Below are 25,383 nucleotides of genomic sequence, written 5' to 3'. Positions count from 1 at the left end.
CAAATCTCATCCCCGGACAAGTCACGAATGACCCAAGAGTGTTAAAGTGACTATAATAAAAAAAAAAAAAAAAAAAAAAACCCCTAAGATGGAGATCATTAAAAAGTACTCTCAACACATTTTCCAGATACATGCTGGAAGCGCGGACGTAATGGCGCATCGCAGCCAAATGAGGATTAACAGGAAGGAACGGCCCAATATAGTGGTGAGGCAAACGAATACAAACCGCGACCAAGAACCCGAGTGCGATTTGAGCATATAATGTGTCAAATTCATGATTCAGCCATGTTGAATTTTTGTATGGGACAGCGACCGAGTTTGTTTACAATTTGCTCTAAAACCGCACCCCCCCCCCCCCCCGCGACCTCCTCGACCATATAGTGATAAAGCTGTATCACCATATCCACCATGGTGTATACTGCGTTTACACATTTATGTATAAACCCAGCAATTGTCAATAGATGTGTATTTTTTACACATTTTTCAAGAACGGTGTACACAGCAAAATGGATAAAAAGTAATCATTTCTAGAACTTAAATATAATGGGTGCGCATGGTTTTTTATTAACTTCGGAATTTTCTTATTTGTGTCAATGATAACATAAAGATTGCTACAATATACATATATAGATACAATACTATTTTATTAAAAAAATAAATGCCATCAACAAAAATCAATAGCGGCACCGGTGATGTAGTGGTAAGCGTGATTACCTCTCACCTCAGCAGGCCTGGGATCAATCCCAGTCGACGCTGCCGGGATGTTCAAAGGCATAACATCTCTGATCGCGCCGAGGATCACGCCTTCCTTCGGAAGGGAAGTGAAGCCGTTGGTCCCCGGTTCATGAGCTGATGGGTCGATAGGTAGGGTCCAGGTATGGGAGCTGCCTCCCTGGCGTCAGAAGCATTGGTGCTCAGCACGAAAAACAAATCAAGGGAAGAAAACAAAAATCAGTATATGAAGCAAGCAAGCGAGACACCGGATATTGATTATGATTTTTTTTTTCTAAAACTTCGCTATGAAAATAGTATAAATCACCTACCCTCTAGCATGTCCATCATTGCTCACTGTCGAGTTTGGACCGTAGTTCCTCCATTTTCCTGCTGTTCTTCTCTGAAAATTTAGCAAATGGCGTGCGTCAACAAACCAGGATGCAGCAAAGTTCGAATTTTTTTTACCCATTAACGAATATAACAATACACATTTTTTGACTGGTACTACATTCTTAAATCTCCAAATTTACACATTTTTTGACAGCTGCATGTAAATATAAAAAAGTGTGTTTTTTTTTTAATTATTTATGTGTTTACGCTGGTTACCGTGTAGGGATGGCACAGCTGTAGGATGCCGCGCATAATATGATATCCGACCAAGTATCCGACTATGTTCGTTTGCAAAATATTCCTTTCCAAAAAAATTAAATTTGTTTCTAAGTCCATGGAAACGAACCACTGCCAGATGTCAAAAAAGTCGAGGGGGACGACTCTATCTACGATGCAAAAAAGATTGTGTTTTGCTGTGGCTAGCTGCACGCACGCTTAGTAGATAGAAAGAAGATTGATGACGATTCTGAAGATTTCCTGCAAAAAATTGATGAGCGATGCAAGTAGATGCGACAAATGAAAGAAGATTGTTCGAAGATTGATTCGCTAGTGTGAGATTTCTCGATGAACATTTCAAATGGTCCTATCTGCTTTGATCGATTCTCTTCATCGACTTTCTCTTTCGTTAATAACTCAGCTGCAAAACCTTTCCCTGTTGTATTTGACGTTTTGGACGCTAGATAAGAACCTCCTTTATCAAACTATGTGGTAGAATTAGCGCGAAATCTGTTTGCATAGCAGTGGATATGAAAAGAGAAAGTCGATGAAGAGAATCGATCAAAGCAGATAGGACCATTTGAAATGTTCATCGAGATTTGTTGACCATCTAAACTTGAGATTTAGATGTGTCGCCCCCCTCGAAAAAAGTGAAGTTAACCCGACGGTGCAGCTCCCTATACGCTATATTGGCGTTGACGGCACCGTCGAAAAGTCGTCTCTTCTAGAAAAGATTGACAGTTTCTTATAGGATTTTTCGGTGGAGTGAAAGGATAGTACGAAGTCCGCCATGTTTCACGCACAGTCTGACGTTTGCTTATGGATTTTACCATAGGAGTAAAGAGCTACAGAGTCGCCGTCAACGCCAATTGCCAGCGAGTTTTGTTTATAATCGCATCGATTTCACTCATTTCACTGACGGTTTGCTCCAGAGACTTTGAAACATTTACCTTTTATTACATTGTTTGATTTATATATTGCTGATTCACAGCAATCATGGCATGCATCGACATTTCACAAATAAGAAGAAGTAACATCCGCAGCTGTCAAACATAAACACAACACGAAGCAAATCACAACGGGATAATAACTATCATTCTTCGAAGCCTCGGTAGCAAATGGATCGAACTGCTTGATGCATTCGATCCAGGCCAGTGACAAGGCCTATACCAACAGCAGCGTTTGACAGTAGGTAGCATGTCCCGGGCTCAAATCATTTATTTTGCTGTGCTGGACCCGCTGTCACGGAATAACATGTTGTCTACGCGCCTGCCACCGGGCTGATTCGATCCGATCCGCTGAATTATCATCAGGCTATGCTGAAAATAATTGTGGAGACGGGTGTCCTCATGAAACGAAGTAGTATAGTAGTCCATAGGTTGGTTAGAGGATCTTCTTGTGCCAATGCGCTGAAATGCAGTTTTCATTTTCTTTTCTATTGAAATAGCTTCAGATTTCTTCAATTTATCTTGCGAGCTTCCATCTGACTTGTTGTTTACTCGCAAATGTTTGGTGTTGACTATACGGATGTTTTTGCCCCAGTGACGCGTATTACTACGTTGCGTGCGTCCCCCGAAAAAAATTACAATACAATTACCATAAACTAAAATACAATTACATCAAAATCTATTACTAACAATAGATCTTATTGTACGTATATTGTACAAGAAAATTTAACATCTTGTTATTACAATAGATTTACAATACGTCCCATATAGTAAGAATTTTCAACAATAGAATAACAATACAATTAATGGTAAATGGCTCATCTTTGTTCGGGAAAAAGTGATTTTTCCTATGGTTAAGATACATAACAACCCCCTTGTTCTATTGTAAATTTCCCCATTTACCATAGATTCTATTGTGAAAACAAAACATTCTATGGTTATTTTATCGTTGTAGACAATATGGTTTATTGTAAATACAATAAATTCTATTATATGGTTACAATACATTTCATTGTACCTCTATGGTTAATTTTTTTACGGGTTGCTGGCTGTTGCGGGCAAGAAAGGGTTAGTGCTGAAACAGTACGACTTAAAAACCGCGTACACTCAGGTCTTTTTTTACACGGGGGATACGGTCCGTGTAAAAAAAACCGTGTAAAAAAACCTACGAGATTTTGATTTTTCGCATGCTTAAATGTTTTTAAAAAATCGGATTTTGATGCCATTTGTAATTAAAGCATGATATGGTCCATATAGACATATTTTAAAAATTTCTGTATATACACCAAAAATTGTGATTTTTTTTAAGTATGCCATTCGATTACAAATAGCTTGAAACGGATAATGTGATTGGAATCAAGTCGATAGGTTGTATCGTTGTCGAGAAATCGTTAAAAACGTACCGTGTAAATTGTGGAAAACCGTGTAAAAAAAACCGTGTAAAAAAAAACCGCGTAAAAAAAACCGTGTAAAAAAAGACTTCAGTGTATTTGAATGGCACAGTGGAAGACGAATTGTTCATGCGTCAACCACCGGATTTTGTAGTAACCGGACAGGAGGAGATGGTGTGCAAATTGAGAAAAAGTATCTACGGATTGCGTCAATCGGCACGATGCTGGAATAAAGCGTTGCACACTGTTTTGACGAAGAAGCTAGGATTTCGGCAATGTACGTCGGATTCGTGTCTCTATGTACGGAATGTTCGAGGTGTTATGGTATACCTGCTACTCCTGCTAGTGTACGTAGACGACCTCCTCATCGGATGCGTGGATGAAGCAGAGATCAACAGAGTGTATGAAGATTTGAAAGAAGAATTCGAGCTGACGTGTCTTGGGCCTGTACGACATTTTTTGGGTCTGGAAATCCAAAAGAAGAATTGAATCTGCTCCATGCGGCTTACGGCCTACATCGATAAGTTAGTGAACAAGCTGGGTATGGACAAGGCAGCACCGGCGAAAACGCCAATGGATCCGGGGTATCTGTAAGCAATTTCCGGATCAGACATCGTACCGTAGCCTTGTGGGAGCTCTTTTGTATTTGGCTGTCAATGCTAGGCCAGATATTTCTGTCAGCGTGGGATTACTTGGACGAAAGGTAGCCGAACCAAATCAAAGCGACTGGTTTGCGGCTAAACGTGTCGTGCAGTATTTGAACGCGACGAAAGATCAGAAGCTGACATTCGGACCGGGACAGGAATGGAAGTTGATCGGATTTTCGGACTCGGATTGGACCGGGGATCAGCGAGCAGGCGGTCTACTACTGGTGTAACATTTTTCTACGGAAGTGGACCAATATGCTGGATAAGTAAAGGACAGGATTCGGTCGCTCTCTCTTCGTTGGAGGCGGAGTATAACGCACTCACCGTGCCGTGTCAGGAAACAATCTGGATCAAGCGATTGCTGAATGATCTCGGTGAACCTCAAGCCGATGCGATTACCATTTTTGAGGATAATCAAGGGTGCATCTGCTTTGCGAAGGCCGAGCGATCGAGTGGAAGAGTGAAGCACATCGACACAAAGAAACACTTCATTCGTGACTTGTGTGAACGGAATATCATCGTATTGGTGTACATATTGTCCTCCATGCGAGATGATTGCGGATGCTTTGACGAAGCCGTTGGGACGGCTTATGTTCAACAAGTTCATCGAACGGATTGGACTATCGGCTTAGGCGAAGTCGGTGGTCATTCAGGAGGAGTGTGGGAGTAGAATGACCACTAGTGTTCTACCCCTACATCCAGACGACAGAGTTAAAACGAAGTCACTTATGTATATTGAATCATCTTGTATCATACTATTTTTCTCACTTAGCCTACACATTCTGTGACAGAAAGACGTAAATAAAAGTTGTATTCATTTTCTCCAATATTTCGCGTGTTTGATCGTTTGTCCGAGTTATTTGTCCCTTTTCCGAGGTTTCCAGTAGTGCTCTGTTCTTTCACTCGTTGCCTTGTCCGGCGGATCCGCCATTTTGTAGCCTGACTACCACTCCACTATTTTTGATATTTTTGTAACTATTTACTTGATAAAATTAAGGAATTTGATAATCTAATGCTACTAATAAACCACATTAAATCGATCAACAAAAATTAGTGGATTATTGTTTAAGAAAATACTCGAAAAAAGGATAAAAACTTCGCAGTGAAATAAAAAGTATGAAGACACGTGCGAAATATTTCACCAATTACTTGCTGGGACGAACTAAGATACTATTAATATAGGTCAAAGTCAAAAGTACTTGAAACACGTAAATTTTAAATTACAAGCACAAGTGCAGGTACTTTATAAAGCATGGATTATGATTGATTAGGTAGATTAGCGATTTCAATTATTTATTAAATTAAACTAATGAGATATCATAATCATCAAATGAACTTAAATAAGAAAATTCGGACAGTCTAATAACATTAAGTAGATTTACAAAAGAGTTAGGATGCGGGGGTCCGCTTAGGGAGGCAACTAGTTGTAGAATAAATCTTCCTATTCAGCATATTTATTAATTACACGCAATGTCAACAGTGACAACCATATTCGATCACGCGCTTACGAATAAGTGAGGTTTTGGAAAGGATGTGTTAAATATGTTGATATATTTGAGGTGAGAATTAGGGCTGTTGTGCCTTAGTATGTTTTCGGTAAGGCAGGATATGTAAACCAAACCCTTTTGAGCAAATTTTCTAAAATCAATTCATGAAATTTAAAGGAAAGCAAGATCCTAATTGAATAGTTTATTGAAAGAAAAGTAGTACACCTTAATTGAAACATTGCGTTTTAAAACAGTATTCTGCTTGACATGTCATGTCTTTTGAACATATTTTATTCTGTCAGGTCGTGGCCTTTTTTTGCATAGACCATTATGTAGTAAGCATTGCATTTATTTGTTTATAATTTATTTTAATTGTGGACAACACGCCCCCCCCCCCTCCTTTCCCCCCTAACCTGTGCCACTAAGTGTGGGAAGAAGAAGGTTAAATCCATTATATTAACCGTAGACGTATAATAATATCATCCATTAAAAAAAACTAACATAAACAAGGATTATCTGTACTGCAAAATGAGATTTACTGCTGTTTACTGCATAGCTTGAGGGTGATGCATATATTATGTCACGCTCTGAAGAGGGAGGGGAAATGTAAGATTTTGTGATATATAATGCATTAGGTATAGGAAAAACGTGATGAATGGGGGGAGGAAGGGTAAATTTTTCCTCAATTTTACGTGACACAATTAATGTTGACCTGCAATTAATAGATGTTATTGTTGTAAACATTTTGCCAGTACAAACGAAAGATATGTGGAGCTGAACATTTATAGGCTTCGTGTGTTCCGCAAAGCAATGATGTGTCAATCAGAATCGCTGAACGCCTTTTTCCGTCGTTTGCCTGATTTTTGTTTTGACCAATCCTCCTGAAAAGAAATATTAAATTATTAATTTTTTCGTATAGATGATAAAATTTCAAAGATTGTTTTTATGTGTCCCACACATGAATTTTTGCAATATGATCAACAAATGATATCTATGACTTTGAAAATTGGTAACTACACTGCAATGCTAATTTCTGTCTGTCAAACATATGATTTTAGAATTTTGATCGAATTATGGACCCAGGGGATCACGGAATGGACCTCTGGAAAATCCAAACATGCTTAAAATTGGTAAATTCATTTAACTGACTCTAGATCTTAGCGATAGCGGCGCCGGTGATGTAGTGGTAAGCGTGATTGTATCTCACCCCAGCATGCCTGGGTTCAATCCCAGTCGGTGCCGTCGGCATGTTCTGAGGCAGAATATCTCTGATCACGCCTTCCTTCGGAAGGGAAGTAAAGCCGTTGGTCCCCGGTTCATGAGTTGATGGGTGGATAGGTAGGGTCCAGGTGTGGGAGCTGCCCCCTCACGCTAATTTGAAAGTACCCATTAATGGTTGAAAAAGACCCATTTTGAAGAAAAGTGGCTTAACTCATTAAATGAGTAAATTGTTTACCCATTAATGAGTATCTGTTACCCATTAATGAGTAATTATTAATCATTAATGTGTAACAGATACTCATTAATGGGTAAAATTATTTAATCATTAATGAGTTAAGCCACTTTTCTTCAAAATGGGTCTTTTTTTACTCATTAATGAGTACTTTCAAGTTAGCGTGCTGGCGTCGGTTGCATTGGTGCTCAGCACGGAATACAAGATCGACGGAAAAAAAATCCAAAGAAAAAAAAATCATCGATTTTTTCTAAACTCTTCATAGAAGCCTTATCAACATTAATTCGGAGTTATGAGAACAAAATGGATCCTGGGATCTACGGGATGGCCCTCCAGGAAATCAGAAACTTCCGGAAAAGTGGTCAATTCATAAAACTGATCCTAGAGCTTCACAGTTTTTTCAAAAACAATCATAGACATCTCTTCGGAATGAATTTGGAGTTGTGATCACAGTATGGAATTTTTACTCAAACAACTTTAAAGTATACTATAGTTCAAACTGTTAAATATGTCTACTATTCCAATTGCTAAAAAAAATAGCAAATTCTCGAAAAAGTGCACAATCCGATGGTCCCTTTAATATTTAGATGTATATAATATTATGTAGTATGGGGTCCCTTCACCTTTCTAAGTAGATGTTAAATAAATTTTACATCCGATCCTGCGATTATAAAGATTGTGGGCATGTGTATAATGCGATGTTGTAAAAATCAAAATGCAATAATTTAGAAGCTCGTTTGGTTTAAAAAATCGACAAAATTGGTAACGGGAACACTAAAAGAAGGTACCGTAAAATGCAGGTAACTTTGAAAGAAGAATATAAATTTACCTTCTGCACTATTCACTGGCGTACACAGGGTGGGGCAAGGTGGGGCAATTGCCCACCTTTTATAAATAAGATTTTTATTTCCACATTTTCAAAGTTATGATAAAAATATCTAGATTTCTTGATACCTTGATTTGAAGGTAAAATTGAAACCCTTTTATTACGTCAATTCCTTTGAGATGGTGCTTGAAAATTGCACCACAAAGGTGCATGAAGGGACAAACTTCAATGAAATTTTTTGGTCAAAAAATTGCACCACATTGATGAATACAAAAAAATTCTGATGTATTTTTTTTTAAAGGTTGTTCATGGAGTGTTAAAAGAAAAGGGTAAATTTAAGGTTAAAAAATTCAGCTTCGTGGTGGTAAATCGAAGAAAAACCTTTTTATTGAATATTTCTGGTTAACAATATCATCAAGGGTGTCTGACTAATCAAAATGAATAACTCTGGTTCTAAAATTGAATCGCGCTAAAAATTTGGAGGTACACATTTAACTGAAAATTTCTGGTGAAAAGTACGCAACACTGTGGTGAATGTAAAAGCAATATTTATTAATTTTTCTGGTGCATAATTTGCATCGTTCTGATGAATGCAAGCTTCATTGAAAATTTATGGTTGAAAATTTGCCCCATTCATCATGAAGAGGCAAAGCCTGAAAATTGCACCACAAAGGTGCATGGTGAAACAAACTTCACTGACAATTTTTGGTGCACCGTTTTGGTGAATGGAGGAGCATGCTCTATGAAAATTTCTGGTGCGAAATTTGCATCGCTTTGATAAAAGAAATGAACAGAAAATTTCTGGTGGAACTTGCACTAGTCTGGTAAATGAAGGCACAAGCTTTATTTAAAATTACGCTAAATTTAAAATTTCTGGTGGAAAATCTGCACCGTTCTGGTGAACGGATGGGCAAGCTTTTCGGAAAATGTTTGGTCTTAAATTTGTTGAATAGAGAAACAAATTTTAATAATAATTTCTGGTGTAAAATTTGCACCATTCTGATGATTGGAGGGAAGCTGCTTTACTGAAAATTTATGATGAATAATATGAAAAAAGGGCAAGCTTTATTTGAAAATGTCTGGTGGAAAATGGAAAAAGGAAATTGAACATTAACGGTTTAAAATTTGCATCTTTCTTGTAATTCAAATTTTCTGGGGGCAAGTTTGTATTGAAAATTTCTGGTGTATGATTTGCAACATTCTGCTGCATGGAGGAGCAAGCTGAATTGTAAATTCCTGATCTAAAAATTGCACAGTTCTGGTGAATGGAGGGGCAAGCTTTATTGAACATTTCTGGTGGAAAAACTACAACGTTTTGGTGAATGGACAGACAAATTAAACTTGATTTTCGAGAAAAGAAAAGATTTCTGGGGATGATTTCATGAAAATTCTGCAAATAATTTCTAGTGAATCCTGCAGATAATAACAAGATAAATGCGAAAAGAATACCGAGAGAATCAAATTTTGAATGCAATTCCAAAGGGATGTTGAGGAAAATTTCAAGGGAGTTCGGAGGATAATTTCAAGCTAATTCTGGGAAGAATTTCTGGAGAATACAGGGGAAATTCTTCTGAAATTTGAGGGAAATTTCAGTTCCAAAGTGTTTTGAGAAAAAAAAAAGTTCTAAAATATTCCGAGAAGAACCTCAAAGATATTGAATTCTTAGGACAGTTCCAAAATATTTCTGGGGAGAATTCCAAGAAAATTCTACGGATAATTTCTAGTGCATCCTCCGGATAGTTCCAAGATAATTTCGAAAAGAATACAGAGAAAATCAAATTTTGAGTGAAATTCCAAAGGGATTTTAAACAAAATTTCAAGCGAATTCCGAAGATAATTTATAGCTCATTTTGGGAAAAAAAAATCTGAAACTCTAAAGGAATTTGAGTTCCAAGGTGTTCTGAGAAAAAAAAACATGTAGAGATCTAAGCATAATTCCAGTGGACTTCTGAGAAGAATATCAAACAAAAGAGCTCATAGGAGAGTTCTAAAAAATCCGCGAAAAACCTCAAGGATATTGAATTCTGAGGACAGTTCCAAAGGATTTCTGGGGAGTATTCCAAGAAAACTCTGCGAATAATTTCTAGTGAATCCTGCAGATAGTTCCAACATAATTCCGAAAAGAATACAGAGAAAATTAAATTTTGAGTGAAATTCTAAAGGGATTTTGAGGAAAATTTCAAGAGAGTACCGATAATTTCTAGCTCATTTCGAGAATAATTTCTGGATAATACTGAGGAAATTCTTCTGAAACTCCAAGGGAATTTTAGTGTTCTGAGTAAAAGTAAAGAAGAGTTCTAAAAATAATTTCAGAGGACTTCTGAGAAGAATTTCAATAAAGCTCATAGAGTTCTGAAAATTTCGAAAAGAACCTCAAGGAATTCTGAGGATGGACTTTTTTGCAACTGTACAAAGTCTAAAGACAGCTTTTGGATTCCCTAATTGAAAAGTGGGTATTAGTTTGCAATTGAACTTTGGTCAATTGTTGTGTTACAAAAAAATCGTCTAAGAATCTTCTCTGAACATTTAAAGTCATTTGTTACCGTGGTTAAAAAGTTATAGCTGTTTCTGTGCGTTGCAATAATTTTGGGTTTGTCCTTTATATCATCTTTAAAACATCTCAGTTGAAGATTGCCGATAGACGTTTTGTTCGATCGCTGCGTTGTTTTTTTCGGTTGCTTTTGATAGCTGTACAGTACGGTGAAATGTCGAGTGTAGTAGCCGTCACGAATACCATTGCTTTCATATTCCCGAATAATGCTGCCCAGCCAACTCTACCGGAGATGGTCCGCTTCGTGAAAGGCCTCACCGGTGATCAGGGAAAAATGGACACGGCGTATAAAAATGCTGAGGAGAGGACGGTATTCATTAAATACAAGTCCGAGGAAGGCATGAGGGAAGCCCTCTCTTGTAACGATGAAAGGCAAACGTTCTATTATTCTAATGGAACACAAGTGGAGGTTTGCATGTCGGTAGCGGGTTGTAACATCCAGTACGTACGGGTGTTTGACCTACCGCCGGAGGTATCCGATCGTGATCTTGCTGCTGAACTAATCAAACTTGGGAAGATTAAGCGCTGTGTGCGGGAAAAGTATCCACCCGAATATCAACTGGATTTGTTCACTGGTGTCCGCGGAATTTACATGGATGTGGAGAAAGAAATTTCACCAGCGCTCTACTTCCTTAGCAGAAGAGAAAGAATTTTCTACAGTGGAAATAAATTGAAATGTTTTGCTTGTGGACAAGAGGGACATCAAAAAAAGTCTTGCGGAAGGAGGAACGTAAAAATAACAAGAGACACAGGAGCAGGTGTCGAAAAAAAGAAGACGGGAAAAACACATTCGCTGCCGTTCTCGCAGGAACGAGTTCGTCAGACAATGTCGAGAAGCAGGCAATAGATTTGGAAATAGAGATGCTGGAGAGGAAGAAGAAGAAGAAGAAGAAGAAATCGGTACAACACTGGAAGCTGAATTGGATCAACACAACCAGCAACACAACGGAAAACAGCAGAACAATCAACACAACCAGCAGCAGCAGAAGCAACCGGTATTACACTACCAACCGCAAAAGCAGCAAAAGATTGGAAACTGGACTGAGCACGTTCAACTGCATACAAAGCTGCTGAAGCAACAGCAGAAACAACAGAAGTATGCCAATGATAATTCACCGCCCAGGAAGACCTTACGTCCCAGCTCTTATCGTTCGGGCACCGGATCAGATTAGTTTTATTAATTCAAATAAATTGTAATTATTTATTCTCTTGACTCTTGGCTCCGTAGAGTTTTAATTAACAGTTGAGCCTTACAAATAAATTAAATGGATAAAAAAAAAATCTTTAAAACATGTTGAATGTTCGGAATTATTTTCTGTCACCCTGACTGGCGGTACTATGGGACAGGGTTGACATGCTCAATCCTTCGCACAAGTCGTCATTCCGTTAACAATCATGTACTCGCTTGTCAAAATAGTTTAGTGCGCGTTTGTTCCAGTCGTTACATATTTGTTTAACCTCTTAATGATCGTATTAGCCTCGGTATTTAGGTCAAAATTTGAAAAATATAGAACTACAATTTTCGCTGAAAATGACCAAGTTCAACGTACTCGCAACGGTAATAGTTAAGTGTGTAACTACAACACAAAACCTTGAAATAGTCAAAAATAAACTGTAACGATACCTTCAAAATATACAAAACGTACTGCACAAAATTTCAGAAAGGTAACTGAATAAAAGATGATACCAGTCCTTGAAGAATATATTTTCTTTGGTTCATATTTTTAACGTATAAAGAAGAGCATGACGCATTATTACAACGTTTCAGAAATTGGGAGAAAGCGACCGAGTTGCTGGGCAAACACAATCGCGGTGATACCCATGTTGGTAGTATGGAAACGTGGAAGAAATTCAAAACCAGGAAGGGTATCGACGATGAACTGGACCACCAAAAAACAGCTATGATTGCTGCTAGTGAGGTAAAGCGGGTACAAAATCGCATATAAAGGCGATAAATATATAATATATATATAAATATAATAATATATAATATTGGCGCTATATAATGGCAAAAATTGCCAGAGCACAAGTAACCGATTCAAAATGACATGATTACGTCGTTACACAATGAAGTGTTGCGGAACATTGCGAAAACCTTGCGAGGAAAACCAGTGGCAATAATTGCAGATGAGACGAGCGATTGTGGCCACCAGCAAACAGCAATATACTTTTATGAAGAGCTTTGAGTGTGTTGGTTTATTTTCTTTTGACAGATACGTGTATTTCGTCTACTACTTGCATACTTCATTAGTGCCAAGTACTCAACACCACTGATCAAGATTGGATTGATCAAGAGCAATATACTGTTTGTTCACTGCTATGCGCACTGTTTGAACCTTGTACTTGTCGACACAGTGTGCATGCGAAAGGAGAATGCGATTCTTATTGGTCATTCATGTCGGTTTGTCGGTGCTATCACCACCATCTGAATGAAGTGACTTCAGCTGAATCCAACCACCAAGGCAACAACATTGCAGCAAATGTATCATTTCGGTTAAAGCCCTACTATTGCAACCATTTGACGAACTGATCATCATCGACATTGTCGATTGGATTAAATTGCCAATTCCATTGGCTGTCTGAAAGCAGTTTCCATTGAAGAAGATGAACCACCACCGAAGTAAAAAATAAATAAAGAGCATTTCCAGCCCAAAACGCAAACCGGTTGGACATGAGTGTTTCCGATTTGAATGAAACATTTCTCACGTGTTCGCTGCTACTAATGGTTACATTTTTCATTTAAATATGATTTTTTCCTCCCTTTTGAAAAGGGCGTATAAAAAAATGGATTATTTTTTTTTTCAAAAAATCATAACTTGAAAACTATTGATCTGATCAAAATGGCATATATAAACTTTTTTCCTAAGTCCAGCCGTTCTCAAGTTAATGCAATTTAAACAAAATAATTATAATATTTTTTTACATTTTGGGCCATTTTCAAATGTTAGTCGTGATGTCCAGCAACGAGATGTTTTTCCATGAATATATATATTAAAAAACAAACAATTCATTCTCAAATATGGTAGCTGTCAGACTTACCCGTTTCTATTTAGACGCAGCGGAAAAGAAACAAGTTTATAAGTAAATACTCTCAAATATACCCAAATAATCAACAAACCCACTCATGTGCCTTTTTTCTGTCCTCTATTAATTGTATGCCTGGATAGAATTGTGTATGTCATAACAGAGGCTCAAAACATAAACATGTAAACAAATATGTTATTAAACCTGTAATTGAGATAAATTCTCTAGGTACTTCTCTGACGTATACCATATTGTGCCTTAAGAGCTCATCCCGCGATATCACAACTACATAAAAAGGCACCCCGTGGAGGCTTCTTACACTCACACTTTAAAAAGTTTGCTATAATCAATTGTACCTAATGAAGATAGGTATAATGTCAACATTGTAATTATTCTGCTACATATATATATATATATATATATATATATATATATATATATATATATAAACATATATATTGGAACGTTTTCACCTGTTCCATTCAGTTCATCTCTCTTAGCGTTTCAAGTAAAAAGCAAGTAGTTTTTTACGATGGATAACAATTTCAAGTGTTGTAAACCTCTACCTAAATCAAAAAAGTGTTGTTCAGATACAAGAAACTTGTCAGATGGAGTAATAGAAAAATTAAAATGTTTTGGCTGTAAAATACCTCTGGATAGTTCTTTGAAAATTTGTAGTAGATGTCGTCTTCAAGTTTACCGTTTGCCATCAAACAAAACGCCTTCGAATGACGGAATGCAGCAAGATCTGGAACAACCTTCTACCAGTGGTGTACGCTCAACAGCACCCATAGATATCGAGAGTGAATCCATTGTGAATATCATCCCATCGGTTACGTCTCTGGCTTCATCGACTTCAGCAGATTCTGTTGTTAATAGAATCAGTTTGTCCCATAATATTGAGACATTCAACCAAGGCATCATGGGTATACATGTATCACCGATTACGACAAAGAGGCTGAGAAGCGCGTGTTATCCTCAACAGAAAACCAAAGAAATCATGGATGGGGTTAAGCGACACATATTCGATCTTTCGGAAGATGATGACCAAGGAATCCTCAACGCCAAGGCTAAGGATTACGATGAAATGATGAGCCAACTAAAGGAAAAATACGCAGATCCGGAATGCACTCGAGAAGAAAAGACACAAGTATTATCCGTATTACCGAAATCTTGGCCTGTACAAAGAATCATGGATGAATTCGGTGTCAACAGATATACTGCAGCACAGGTAAGATTTATATTTTTTTTAAACACCATAAAGGAAAAATTAAAAATAATTTTCATTTTCTTTCTTCCCAGGTAAAAGATTTGGTCGCCGAAGATGGAATATTATGTTCCCCTCGTTCCAAAGCAGGACATGGACTGAGAGCAGAGTTAGTAGATACATTTGTGAAATTCTACGAAGATGACGATATAAGCAGAGTTATGCCGGGCCAAAGAGATTATGTCGCTGTAGTGACGGGTGGTGTACGCCAGGTAATACAAAAACGTCTACTAACAATGTCGCTCAAGGAAACATACTTGCATTTTACGGAAACCCATAAAGATATCAATATTAGCTTTAGCTCATTTGCAGCCTTACGGCCAAAAAATTGTAAACTTCTTAGTAAATCAGGATCTCATAATGTTTGTGTATGTACGATTCACGAAAATGTTAATCTAATGTAGAACAGCCTGAAAAAAGATCGCATATTGTGTGATCGCACTATCCATATGGAACAACTTCTTTGCGATTTACAATCTAGAACAGAATTTTGCCATCTTCGAACGTGCATGAATTGTTACGATACGTCATTATCCGAAACAAAATTATTAGAAATATTGAAAGAGAAACAAATATTAGAAGTGTCATTTGAACAGTGGACTACGACAGATAGGTGTAATATTGAGTTGAAAACTTTGCCTTCCGAAGATTTTTCATTTTTCTTTACGGAAAAGTTAGACAAATTAATATATCACGATTTTATAAAAAATAAGCATGCAGAATTCTTAAAAACAAAAAAACAAACACTAGAAGATGGCGAAGTCGTTGTTATTTGCGACTTTTCTGAAAACTACACATTTGTTCTGCAAGATGAGGTTCAAAGCTATCATTGGAATAATATTCTCAATGTACAATTCATCCATTTGTCGTTTATTTTAATGATAATGGTACACTAAACCATTTAAGTTTTGTGGTTATTTCGGACATTTCAAAGCATGACACAGTAGCAGTTCAGTTGTTTATCTCAAAATTATTAGAATTTTTAAAGTCGCAAATAACAGTCCAAAAGTGTATTTTTATGTCAGATGGAGCAGCATCACAATACAAAAACATAAATTTTTTTGCTAGGCTTTGTGGATTTAAATATAAGCATAATGTAGAAATTGAATGGCATTTTTTTGCAACTTCACACGGCAAAGGTCCTTGTGATGCGATTGGCGGTACCCTTAAGAGAATGGCAACCAGAGCAAGTTTAGCTAAGCAACACGAGCACTCTATAACGAACCCTAAACAACTGTACGACTGGGCAAATAGTGGTAAAGAAGATCTTCAAACAAAAATGCCATTTTGTTATGTTTCTACGGAAGAATACAAAAAGGCTGACACGGAATTTGATCCAATTTTTAAGAAAGTGAAACCAATTCCTGGAACTCGAAAATATCATTGCTATATTCCAGTTTCAAACAACCAAATAGCAGTAAAAATATTCTCTAATTCAAACGATACACCCAAATTATTCAATGTATTCCAATAATATGAGTTGTAAAATAAAATAATAAATATATACTGTTTCTTATCTCAACAAATCTTTCATTTGACCACATCAACGTGCTTCTCTTCCGCTGCCTCTAGATAGAAACGGTTAAGTCTGACAGCTACCATATCTGTTTGTTTTTTAATATACAATCATAAAAAAAAATCTCGTTGCTGGACATCTCGACGAACATTTGAAAATGGCCTAAAATGTTGAAAATTGTTATAATTATATTTTTTTAATTCGCATTAACTTGAGAACGGCTGGACTTAGGAAAAAAGTTTCTTTATGCAAAGTTTTTGAAAATAATGCGTAGAATTCAAATAAATTATTATTTTACTAAAAAATATGCATTTTCATCAACTTGTAAAAACCAACAAAAATTTCAAAAATTATAGATTTTTTTTAAGAAAGTTACCAGCATACGCAAAAAAAATTATAAAGATCGAAGGGGGGGGGGGGTGTTTTGAGATAATCATCGTTTTACGTTTTTTAAATACTAATTTACTAAGTTTTTCTTTCAGTGTATTTTTTCCGCAAAGATAATTTAACTACCTAAAACTTCTTCTTATATGCCATTTTGATCAGATCAATAGTTTTCAAGTTATGATTTAAAAAAAAAGTAATTTTTTCAAAAGTTACTCTGGAGGAAAAAATCATATTTAAATGAAAAATGCAACCATTAGTAGCAGCGAACACGTGAGCAATGTTTCATTTAAATCAGAAAGGGTCGAGACAAAATTGACATTTTTTTTAACGAATTGAGCTGGAAATGCTCTAAAATTAGCTAAATTGAACAGTAGGGAAACAGTGCTGGGTGATGTCCACCAACCATCTCCCTGCACTTTGGAGTACTACCCATCCCCAGATTGAATGCACCATAGAAAAAACAATTGCCCCCCGGGGGGGCAGGTTATACCGTTAGCTACAAAATGGAATCAATGTTTCCAATTGGTAAATAGTGCCTTGCGTGCACAGGAATCTTGTTAAGGGGGGCTTAACAAGATTCCTGTGCACGCAAGGCACTATTTACCAATTGGAAACATTGATTCCATTTTGTAGCTAACGGTATAACCTTTGATATGATATAGAGTTTTTATATAGTTTGTGTAACCATGTTTTCCAAATATGTGAAAAAATCTATTTTTTGTTTTTCATTTGTTTTAAAAGCCACTAAAACACTCACTTATTAAATGTGGCCATCAAAAATTCAATGTTGTCTTCTTATTGTTGGTGATGTTTCTGATTATATTTTAATTTAAAGTTTCATATGTATTGACCTGAATTGTTTGAGTTGTATGCTTGTCTTTCTACATTAATCGAGTAGGGGAATTTACGTATTCTCGGCAACCTAAGCAACGACCTTCTTTCTATAGCCCTTTTCTCTAAGGAACACACATATATGCAGTATTGGTTTGTTTACAATCTTTTGCTGCCAGCTGCTCTAACAATTTCAGTCGAAAGAATTGTCAAAAACTGTTTTGAAACGCTTTTACAAAGCTCCAATCTTCTCTAGTGAGAGCGAGTATTGTGGGCAACCAGTTTTTCTTCGGCAACCGTTCCATTGGAACTGCATGTAAATCTGCTGTTCTATTATCGGCAACTCGAAATCAGCTACAATTTGTAGTGCGTGTGTTTCATTTCAAGAAAACCTTGCTAGATTGCTTTTTCTCAGTGGTAAAAATATAGTCAAATTGAAGCTGGAAGCATAAAGAATCGTTTGCATGCATTCAGCGAAGTGTTTTCGTAAGAAAATCCAGTGAAAATAGTGTTTCAATTTGGGTTGCCTGTCATGCCGAAGCCGTCATTTCCCCTATTATCAAAGAGGCCCCACAACAAAAAAACTGATGTTCGGTCACAAGACAAAAACATTATAGTGCTTAAACAACAATTTCCGTTACACATATTACCCATGAATTGACCTTAGGATTCACAGATTTTGTTTGTAAAAAAAAAGATTTGAAAAAAAATCATTGTTGTAAAATATGTTTAAAAAATACTTTAAAAAACTGCCCCAAACTAAAATTGCCGCGTTTTACAGTGCCCATGTTTTTGTGCAATACACGTAAAAACCAAGATACCCAAAAACTCTTCTTGTTCTATGGGAGAACCCAACTCTCCAAAAAGTGGACATAAATATAATGGAAGTTATAAATAGGTTATTTTTGATGCAAGCTTTGACTAAAATTAGGTACCTCATGTTAAGCGTGCACACGCAAAAACTGAGGTAAAAAAAAAGTGTTGCTACTACCTAAAGCTACAACAAATTTAAACAGCACTTTTCAGTGCTCAACCTGTAAAATTTCTACCTTGTTCAACTCTTATTCCTCTTCGATCCTTGTTTGGACCCTACTCGAGGTAATCCTTCTTGGATATCGATTTGGAAAATTCTTCTTCGATCCTTCAGATTCTTATAGTAATCTGCTTGGAAGTCGATTTGGATAACAATTTACTGCCGCCTAAGCGCAAAAGAAAGGGGCAAACTCTTGATCCCCCTTCTGATGAAATTAATTTGAGCAATCAATTTGATTTGCTCGCGGATGATGAGAATGATCCATCATCCAGGAGAAATTCTAGTAAAGTTTAATATTTCCACGGGCCAACCCCTAGATTTGTGCCTTATGATGAGAAAACCATTCTCTGTATGGGGAATTTGGATAAAATACATGAAAAAATGACCCACCTCTCTATCGATCATAAAATAGTTTCCTTATTCTCGAATTGATTCAGATTTTCAAAACTAGTAGTTCAATTAATGAGTAACAATTTTGTTGAAGATTGCATCATGAATCCAGTTATTTTTATTGAGATATTCGCTTTTGAATGTATATGAGCATTTTGTATATGAAAATTTCAAAGAAATCTGCAATATGAACATTAAACATAAAGCGCCAGCCCGTGTAACGTCAAAAGCTGAAACATTCAGAAAGTGGTTATCGCACCAAAATACACGAGCCTGGATATTGGCCTGTGGAAAATATGACCTTTTATTTTTAGTGGTAATCTAGTTGATACGTTCCATAAGCTGCCTGTATTTTGTTGCTATACACGAGCAGAATAGCCGGCGCCGGTGGTGTAGTGGTAAGCGTGACTGCTTTCTAACCCCCGATGGGTCTGGGTTCAATCCCAGCCGAGGTCGGTGGGATTTTTCTGAGGCATAAAAATCTCTGGTCACGTCTTCCTTCGGAAGGGAAGTAAAGCCGTTGGTCCCGGCCCATGTGTATGTGTGTTGAATGGGTGCGATATCCTACGCAGGTGTGGAAGCTGCCTTCCTGCATATTCGATTGCCGTCAATGGATGGCAATCGATGTCCGTCGGTGATTGGCACTAGATTGCCGACGTTGAATAAAGGAAAGAAGAAGACGAACAGAATGCACATAATTCATTAATATCTCAATAATCATGAATCGTGATGCTGTCTTCAGCAAAGTTGTTTCTTATAGTTTAAGCTACGTGTGCTGAAATTCTGAGGTTAATCAAATTTGCTGAACCAGTTCTATGCACGAAAGAGTGAAAGAATGTCATTTCTCCATACATTTCAACCAATATCCCCATATAAATTTTAAAAACAAAGCGCCAGCTCGTGTTACATCCGAATGAGCTGAAATTTTTAGAGAGTGGTTTTCTCACCTAATGGCACAAATCTAGGGGTTAGCCCGTTGAAAAAATGATAAAAACTTTCCTCCATATATATGTGGGCCAGTCTAGTGTTGTTGGGCGATTCCCTTGGTTGACTACGTGAAAATTCCGGAGGTGACATTAGGCCGCAAGTTTTTATGAAGGAAACGTCCGATTTCTGCAAATGTTTATTTCAATTTAAACAATCTTTTTTTATTAAAGTCAGACCAAAGATGGCAACAATTAAACATGTAATCTTCACCAGAGGCTCTTTTGATATTAAATTTTCCTACAGCCATCGAGATCAAATAAAGATCATTATCACGGTCACCGCGTGTGCCAATAAAATGTTTTGATACTAAGCAATAAATTGTATCGTTATGGAAAAGTAGTGTAATTTTGTAAGTGAAGGAAATAATTCTGGACTGAAATCTCTGCTACTTGTGGCACTGCGGACATAACGCATACGAACCGTGCAAGGAAGGATGGTGGTGTTATGATCTGGTAACCGGAAGAGGAATTGGAGTATACTGGAAAGAACAGTGACAAACAAGTTGTTCGGTGTGTGCCCGTTGCTTGTTGGTTTTCTGCATTGTTTCCTAACATTTGCTCCTTAACTACAACGACAAAATGAAAACACTACCCATACAACCAGAATTCGTATAACAATGCACAGATAGAATCGTAAAATACTAGAGATGTGTATGTGTGTGTGTGTTTTTTTTTATAGTAAGGTTTAGGAAAGCTTCAAGAAGCCTGGTCTGTAGTGAAGTTGGCACGGTGTGGTATCCACTAGTTGCCTAGTGCAGCTCCACTAAAACCCATTCCTTACTCTCTCCTCTGCCTGGATCCCCCCGGGACCACTGTGAAGCGACTACTTCGGGGGGTGGCTGTGCTCATGCACTTGTCGTACTCTCAGCGCTAGCTGGCGTTGCTAGATCGCTGCTCTTCTCTCCATTCACGCTGCAGCTTAGACATGATCTGCGTGACTGCCCTGCTGACGGCATTCCAAGTGCCCTCCTCTCGACACATTTCAACGACAACATTCTCCACGTTAAGGACGGGCATCTCCGTTCGCACTGCCTCGAACCTTGGACAGTCGAAGACCACATGCTCCGGCGTTTCATCGACGTTGCTACACTCCGGACAGAGGGGTGACGCTGCGTGTCCGAACCGATGCAGGTATTTCGTGAAGCAGCCGTGGCAACCGTGACAGGAACTGCGTTAGGTGAAAGTTGACTTCTCCGTGTTTTCTGTTCACCCAGGTCGAAAGAATCGGTATTAGTCTATGTATCCATCTACCGTTTTCCGTCGTGTTCCACTCCTGTTGCCACTTAGCCAATGACTCCACTCTCACAACTTTCCGTACTCTTCCGGCTTCTCTCCACCTGTAGCACTCGCTGTCCTTCGCCAGGGTGATGCCATCTCTGCTTCCGACGAGATGGTTCTGTACGCACTCACGACTCACATGGCCATGAGCCGGAACGTACTACTGCTCAGTTTCCTTTGGTTCTGCTTCGTTTCCAGCGCTGGAACCCAGGCTGGACCTCCATATCTCAGTATCGATGATGACACGCTGGCCAGAAGACGCCTCTTGCTACTGCTGGGACTAGCGTTGTTCGGAATGATTCTAGCTATCGCGTTGATGGCCTTCGAAGCCTTCTCACAGGCATATTCGACGTGGCTGTTGAAGTGTAGCCGGTCATCAATCATCACTCCCAGGTATTTTAACACACGCTTAGAGGCTATGGTGTGCTCCCCGACGGTGATTTCTGCCCGCTGTACCGCTTTACAGTTACTGACCAATAACACTTCCGTTTTGTGGTGGGCTATCTGCAACTTCGCTCCTTGCATCCAGTTACCAATCATGTCGATCGCCTCGGTTGACAACACTTCCACCTCTTACAGCGTCTCGCCTGTTACCGTCAAGACGACGTCGTCCGCAAAGCCAACGATCTCAACTCTTTTGGGCAGTTTCAGCGTTAGCACGCCGTTGTACATCCCGTTCCAGAGCGTTGGACCAAGGATGGAGCCTTCTGGAACTCCCACTGTGATCCTAATCGATCTCAGTCCCCTGTCTGTCTCGTAGACCAGAACCCGGTTCTGGAAATAACTCCTCAGGATCTTGCACAGGTAGTCAGGGACCCTCATTCTATACAGTGCTTCGGCGATGGCCTCCCAGCTGGCGCTGTTGAACGCATTCTTGACGTCGATCGTTAACACGGCGCAATATCGATCTCCTCTCCGCTTCTGTTTGGACGCCTTTTCAGCTCTCTCGACCACTGTCCGAATTGCATCCACCGTCGATCTCCCTTTCCGGAATCCGAACTACCTCTCCGACAATCCGTGCTCACTCTCCGTGTATTTCGTCAGCCTGTTTAGGATGATCCTCTCCAAGAGTTTTCCGAGTGTATCCAGCAGACATATAGGCCTGTACGATGCTGGTTCACCTGGCGGTTTTCCTGGTTTCGGCAGCAACACTAGCTTCTGTATCTTCCACCTGTCAGGGAAGTGACCCTCGTTCAGGCATTTCTGCAGCACCATCCTGAACATGTCCGGGTATGACTGGATCGCTGCTTTCAACGCTACGTTGAGGATTCCATCCGGACCGGGAGCTTTCTTCACCTTCACTCCTTGCGCCACTGCTACGAGTTCTTCGTTGGTGACTTCGACGTTATCTCCCTCTCCTTCTCCGTACGGTGTAGGTGGCCAGGTTGTTGGGTCGTGCTTCGGGAAAAGTCCTTCCACGATGACTTTCAGCTTCTCTGGGCACATTTCAGCGGGCATCGTTGGACCTCTGATCTTCGCCATCACGAATCGGTATGCGTCGCCCCAGGGGTTGGCATCAGCGTCTCGACACAGCTCCTTAAAACAGTTCGACTTGCTCTGCTTAATCTCTCGTTTAAGTGCGGCCCTGGCCGCTCGAAACACTTCTCTTCGTTCCTCTCTGTCTGCTTCCGTTCTTGCTCTCTGAACACGTCTTCTGGCTCTGAGACAATTAGCGCGGAGAGTGCTAAGTGTCTCGTTCCACCAGTAGACTGGACGCCGGTGTGTGTGTGTGTGTGTGTGTGTGTGTGTGTGTGTGTGGCAACTACAACGACAAAATGAAAACACTACCCATACAATCAGAATTCGTATAACAATGCACAGATAGAATCGTTAAATACTACAGATGTGTGTGTGTGTGTGTGTGTGTTTGTGTGTGTGTGTGTGGGTGTGGGTGGGTATGAGTGTGTGTGTGTGTGTGTGTGTGTGTGTGTGTGTGTGTGTGTGTGTGTGTTTGTGTGTGTGTGTGTGTGTGTGTGTGTGTGTGTGTGTGTGTCGGTGTGTGTGTATGTGTGTGTATATGTGTGTGTATGTGTGCGTATATGTGTGTGTATGTGTGTGTGTGTATGTGTGTGTGTGTGTGTGTATGTGTATGTGTGTGTGTGTGTGTGTATGTGTGTGTATGTGTGTGTCGGTGTGTGTATGTGTGTGTACGTGTGTGTCGGTGTGTGTCGGTGTGTGTGTGTGTGTGTGTGTGTGTGTGTGTGTGTGTGTGTGTGTGTGTGTGTGTGTGTGTGTCGGTGTGTGCGTGTGTGTGTCGGTGTGTGTGTGTGTGTGTGTGTCGGTGTGTGTGTGTGTGTTTGTGTGTGTGTGTGTGTGTGTGTGTGTGTGTGTGTGTGTGTGTGTGTATTCATTCCAACCCCCACTGGCCGGCACTGGTATTATGGAAGAAATTTGCTTACAACAATCCTTGATGTTTAGCAATTTTAGTCCGGGAGCTAGAAACCGATAGCTCTACTGCAGATTCAGCAACCCATTTCAGAATGCCTGGTAATTCACGTCCATTCCGAGGTTACTTTCACATACAATAAGCTATGCTTTCATCTACTCCATCTATCATATAAAAATTACCACTTCAGTCTGTTATTTGAAATTAGCATCTTCAACTATGTAACCGAATTTTTGCCTAACACCCCATTTGCGTGCATCCTCCGGAAGGCAGAACGCCAGCACCAAGAAAAGAAAAAAAAATGCCCAGTGAAACACTTCTTGGGAGGGAGGCAATGCACAAAAAAAAACAAGCGAAAACCCGACCAACGCGACACCACAGCAACACAGCTACTCGAAACAAGTTCTTGTCCCAGAGTTTTCACGTTAATTACAATATCAATAAAAAGCTTCTTAAAACGTGATAGATCTAAATTTACACTTATCCACACGCGATAACTAATATTTTTTGACTTGGTACAATTATAAAATATGCGGAAAAGGAAAACATATGAAATCAGCGCCAGCGAAAACAAAACCAACCGTTTGCGGGCAGAGCCTAATATCAGAATCGTAAAATACTAGAGATTAAGTCAAAATCGCATGTGGGTCAAGTAGGTACACCACCTGTGGCCGATGTCACCTATTTGAGCCAAACTTGGCCAAAACGTTTATTTTGGCATTCTTTGATTTTGCTCCGAAGTGCCCCCGCATAATCCTAAACTTTACAATAACGTTCTAGGGTATAATCCTCAACCGTTTGCCACCATGACTGTACAATTTCATTTATCTTCCACCACCTCCTTAAGCTCACTCTACCTCTGATGGTTTCAACTATTTGGTAGATAGTGATGGACCAAACAACCATTTGGGTGAATGGCGGTTAGGGTTACCATAAAATATTGACGATATTACGGAACAAATATTTCCTCTAACTATACCAAAAACAGTTAAGTTATAATGTGTTTTTTTACTCAACTCACGGTATAGGGAACAGTTATGTAATAGTTTTACAATAAAATCGGGTGCTAAATAAATATAATATATGTAATTGTTAGTTTATGGTGTAATAAGGTTAAATAACAGTATACCGTATTGTTATCTAATATTAACATTATTATACCCGGTATTGCTCTATTATATTAGAGAAAATCAATAAGATACAGCGGAGCTAATGAGGGAAGATGCATAAATGACGTACCATTTTAATGTTACCTTTCATGTAGAAACATACGCTACAAGGGAAAGTGGATCCAAAGTTAGTGATTCATCAAACGTAAACAAATGTTCAGCGTTTGTTTACGTTTCACGAAGCCTCAACTTTGGTCCCCCTTCCCCTTCTTCATAGCTAATTACCCTAAAATGCTACGTTATTTATGCATCTTCCCTGAATGTTGTTGGGCGATTCCCTTGGTTGACTACGTGAAAATTCCGGAGGTGACATTAGGCCGCAAGTTTTTATGAAGGAAACGTCCGATTTCTGCAAATGTTTATTTCAATTTAAACAATCTTTTTTTATTAAAGTCAGACCAAAGATAGCAACAATTAAACATGTAATCTTCACCAGAGGCTCTTTTGATATTAAATTTTCCTACAGCCATCGAGATCAAATAAAGATCATTATT

The 25,383-nt window shown here is 38.7% G+C and overlaps 1 protein-coding gene across 2 annotated transcripts in view; it reads right to left on the bottom strand.

Annotated features, from left to right (window-relative positions):
- Positions 1–6,217: 6,217 nt before the first annotated feature.
- The window catches only part of IntS3 (integrator complex subunit 3), a 190,112-nt gene continuing 170,946 nt past the window's right edge, over positions 6,218–25,383 (bottom strand). The window contains exon 11 of one of the 2 annotated variants that reach the window (XM_065235979.1): positions 6,218–6,673. In XM_065235979.1, the coding sequence (XP_065092051.1) occupies positions 6,611–6,673 (63 nt within the window). In that variant the 3' untranslated portion in view covers positions 6,218–6,610. The remainder of the gene's footprint in view (positions 6,674–25,383) is intronic. The other variant, XM_065235978.1, reaches the window with a different exon arrangement.

The sequence above is a fragment of the Ochlerotatus camptorhynchus genome, unplaced genomic scaffold (assembly GCF_037179485.1).
Source record: "Ochlerotatus camptorhynchus isolate MF236.1 unplaced genomic scaffold, CSIRO-AGI_Acam_v1.1 ptg000511l, whole genome shotgun sequence".
Taxonomy (NCBI): Eukaryota; Metazoa; Arthropoda; class Insecta; order Diptera; family Culicidae; genus Ochlerotatus; species Ochlerotatus camptorhynchus.
The sequence above is the reverse complement of the archived record's forward strand: the minus strand, read 5'-3'. Positions and strand labels throughout refer to the sequence as shown.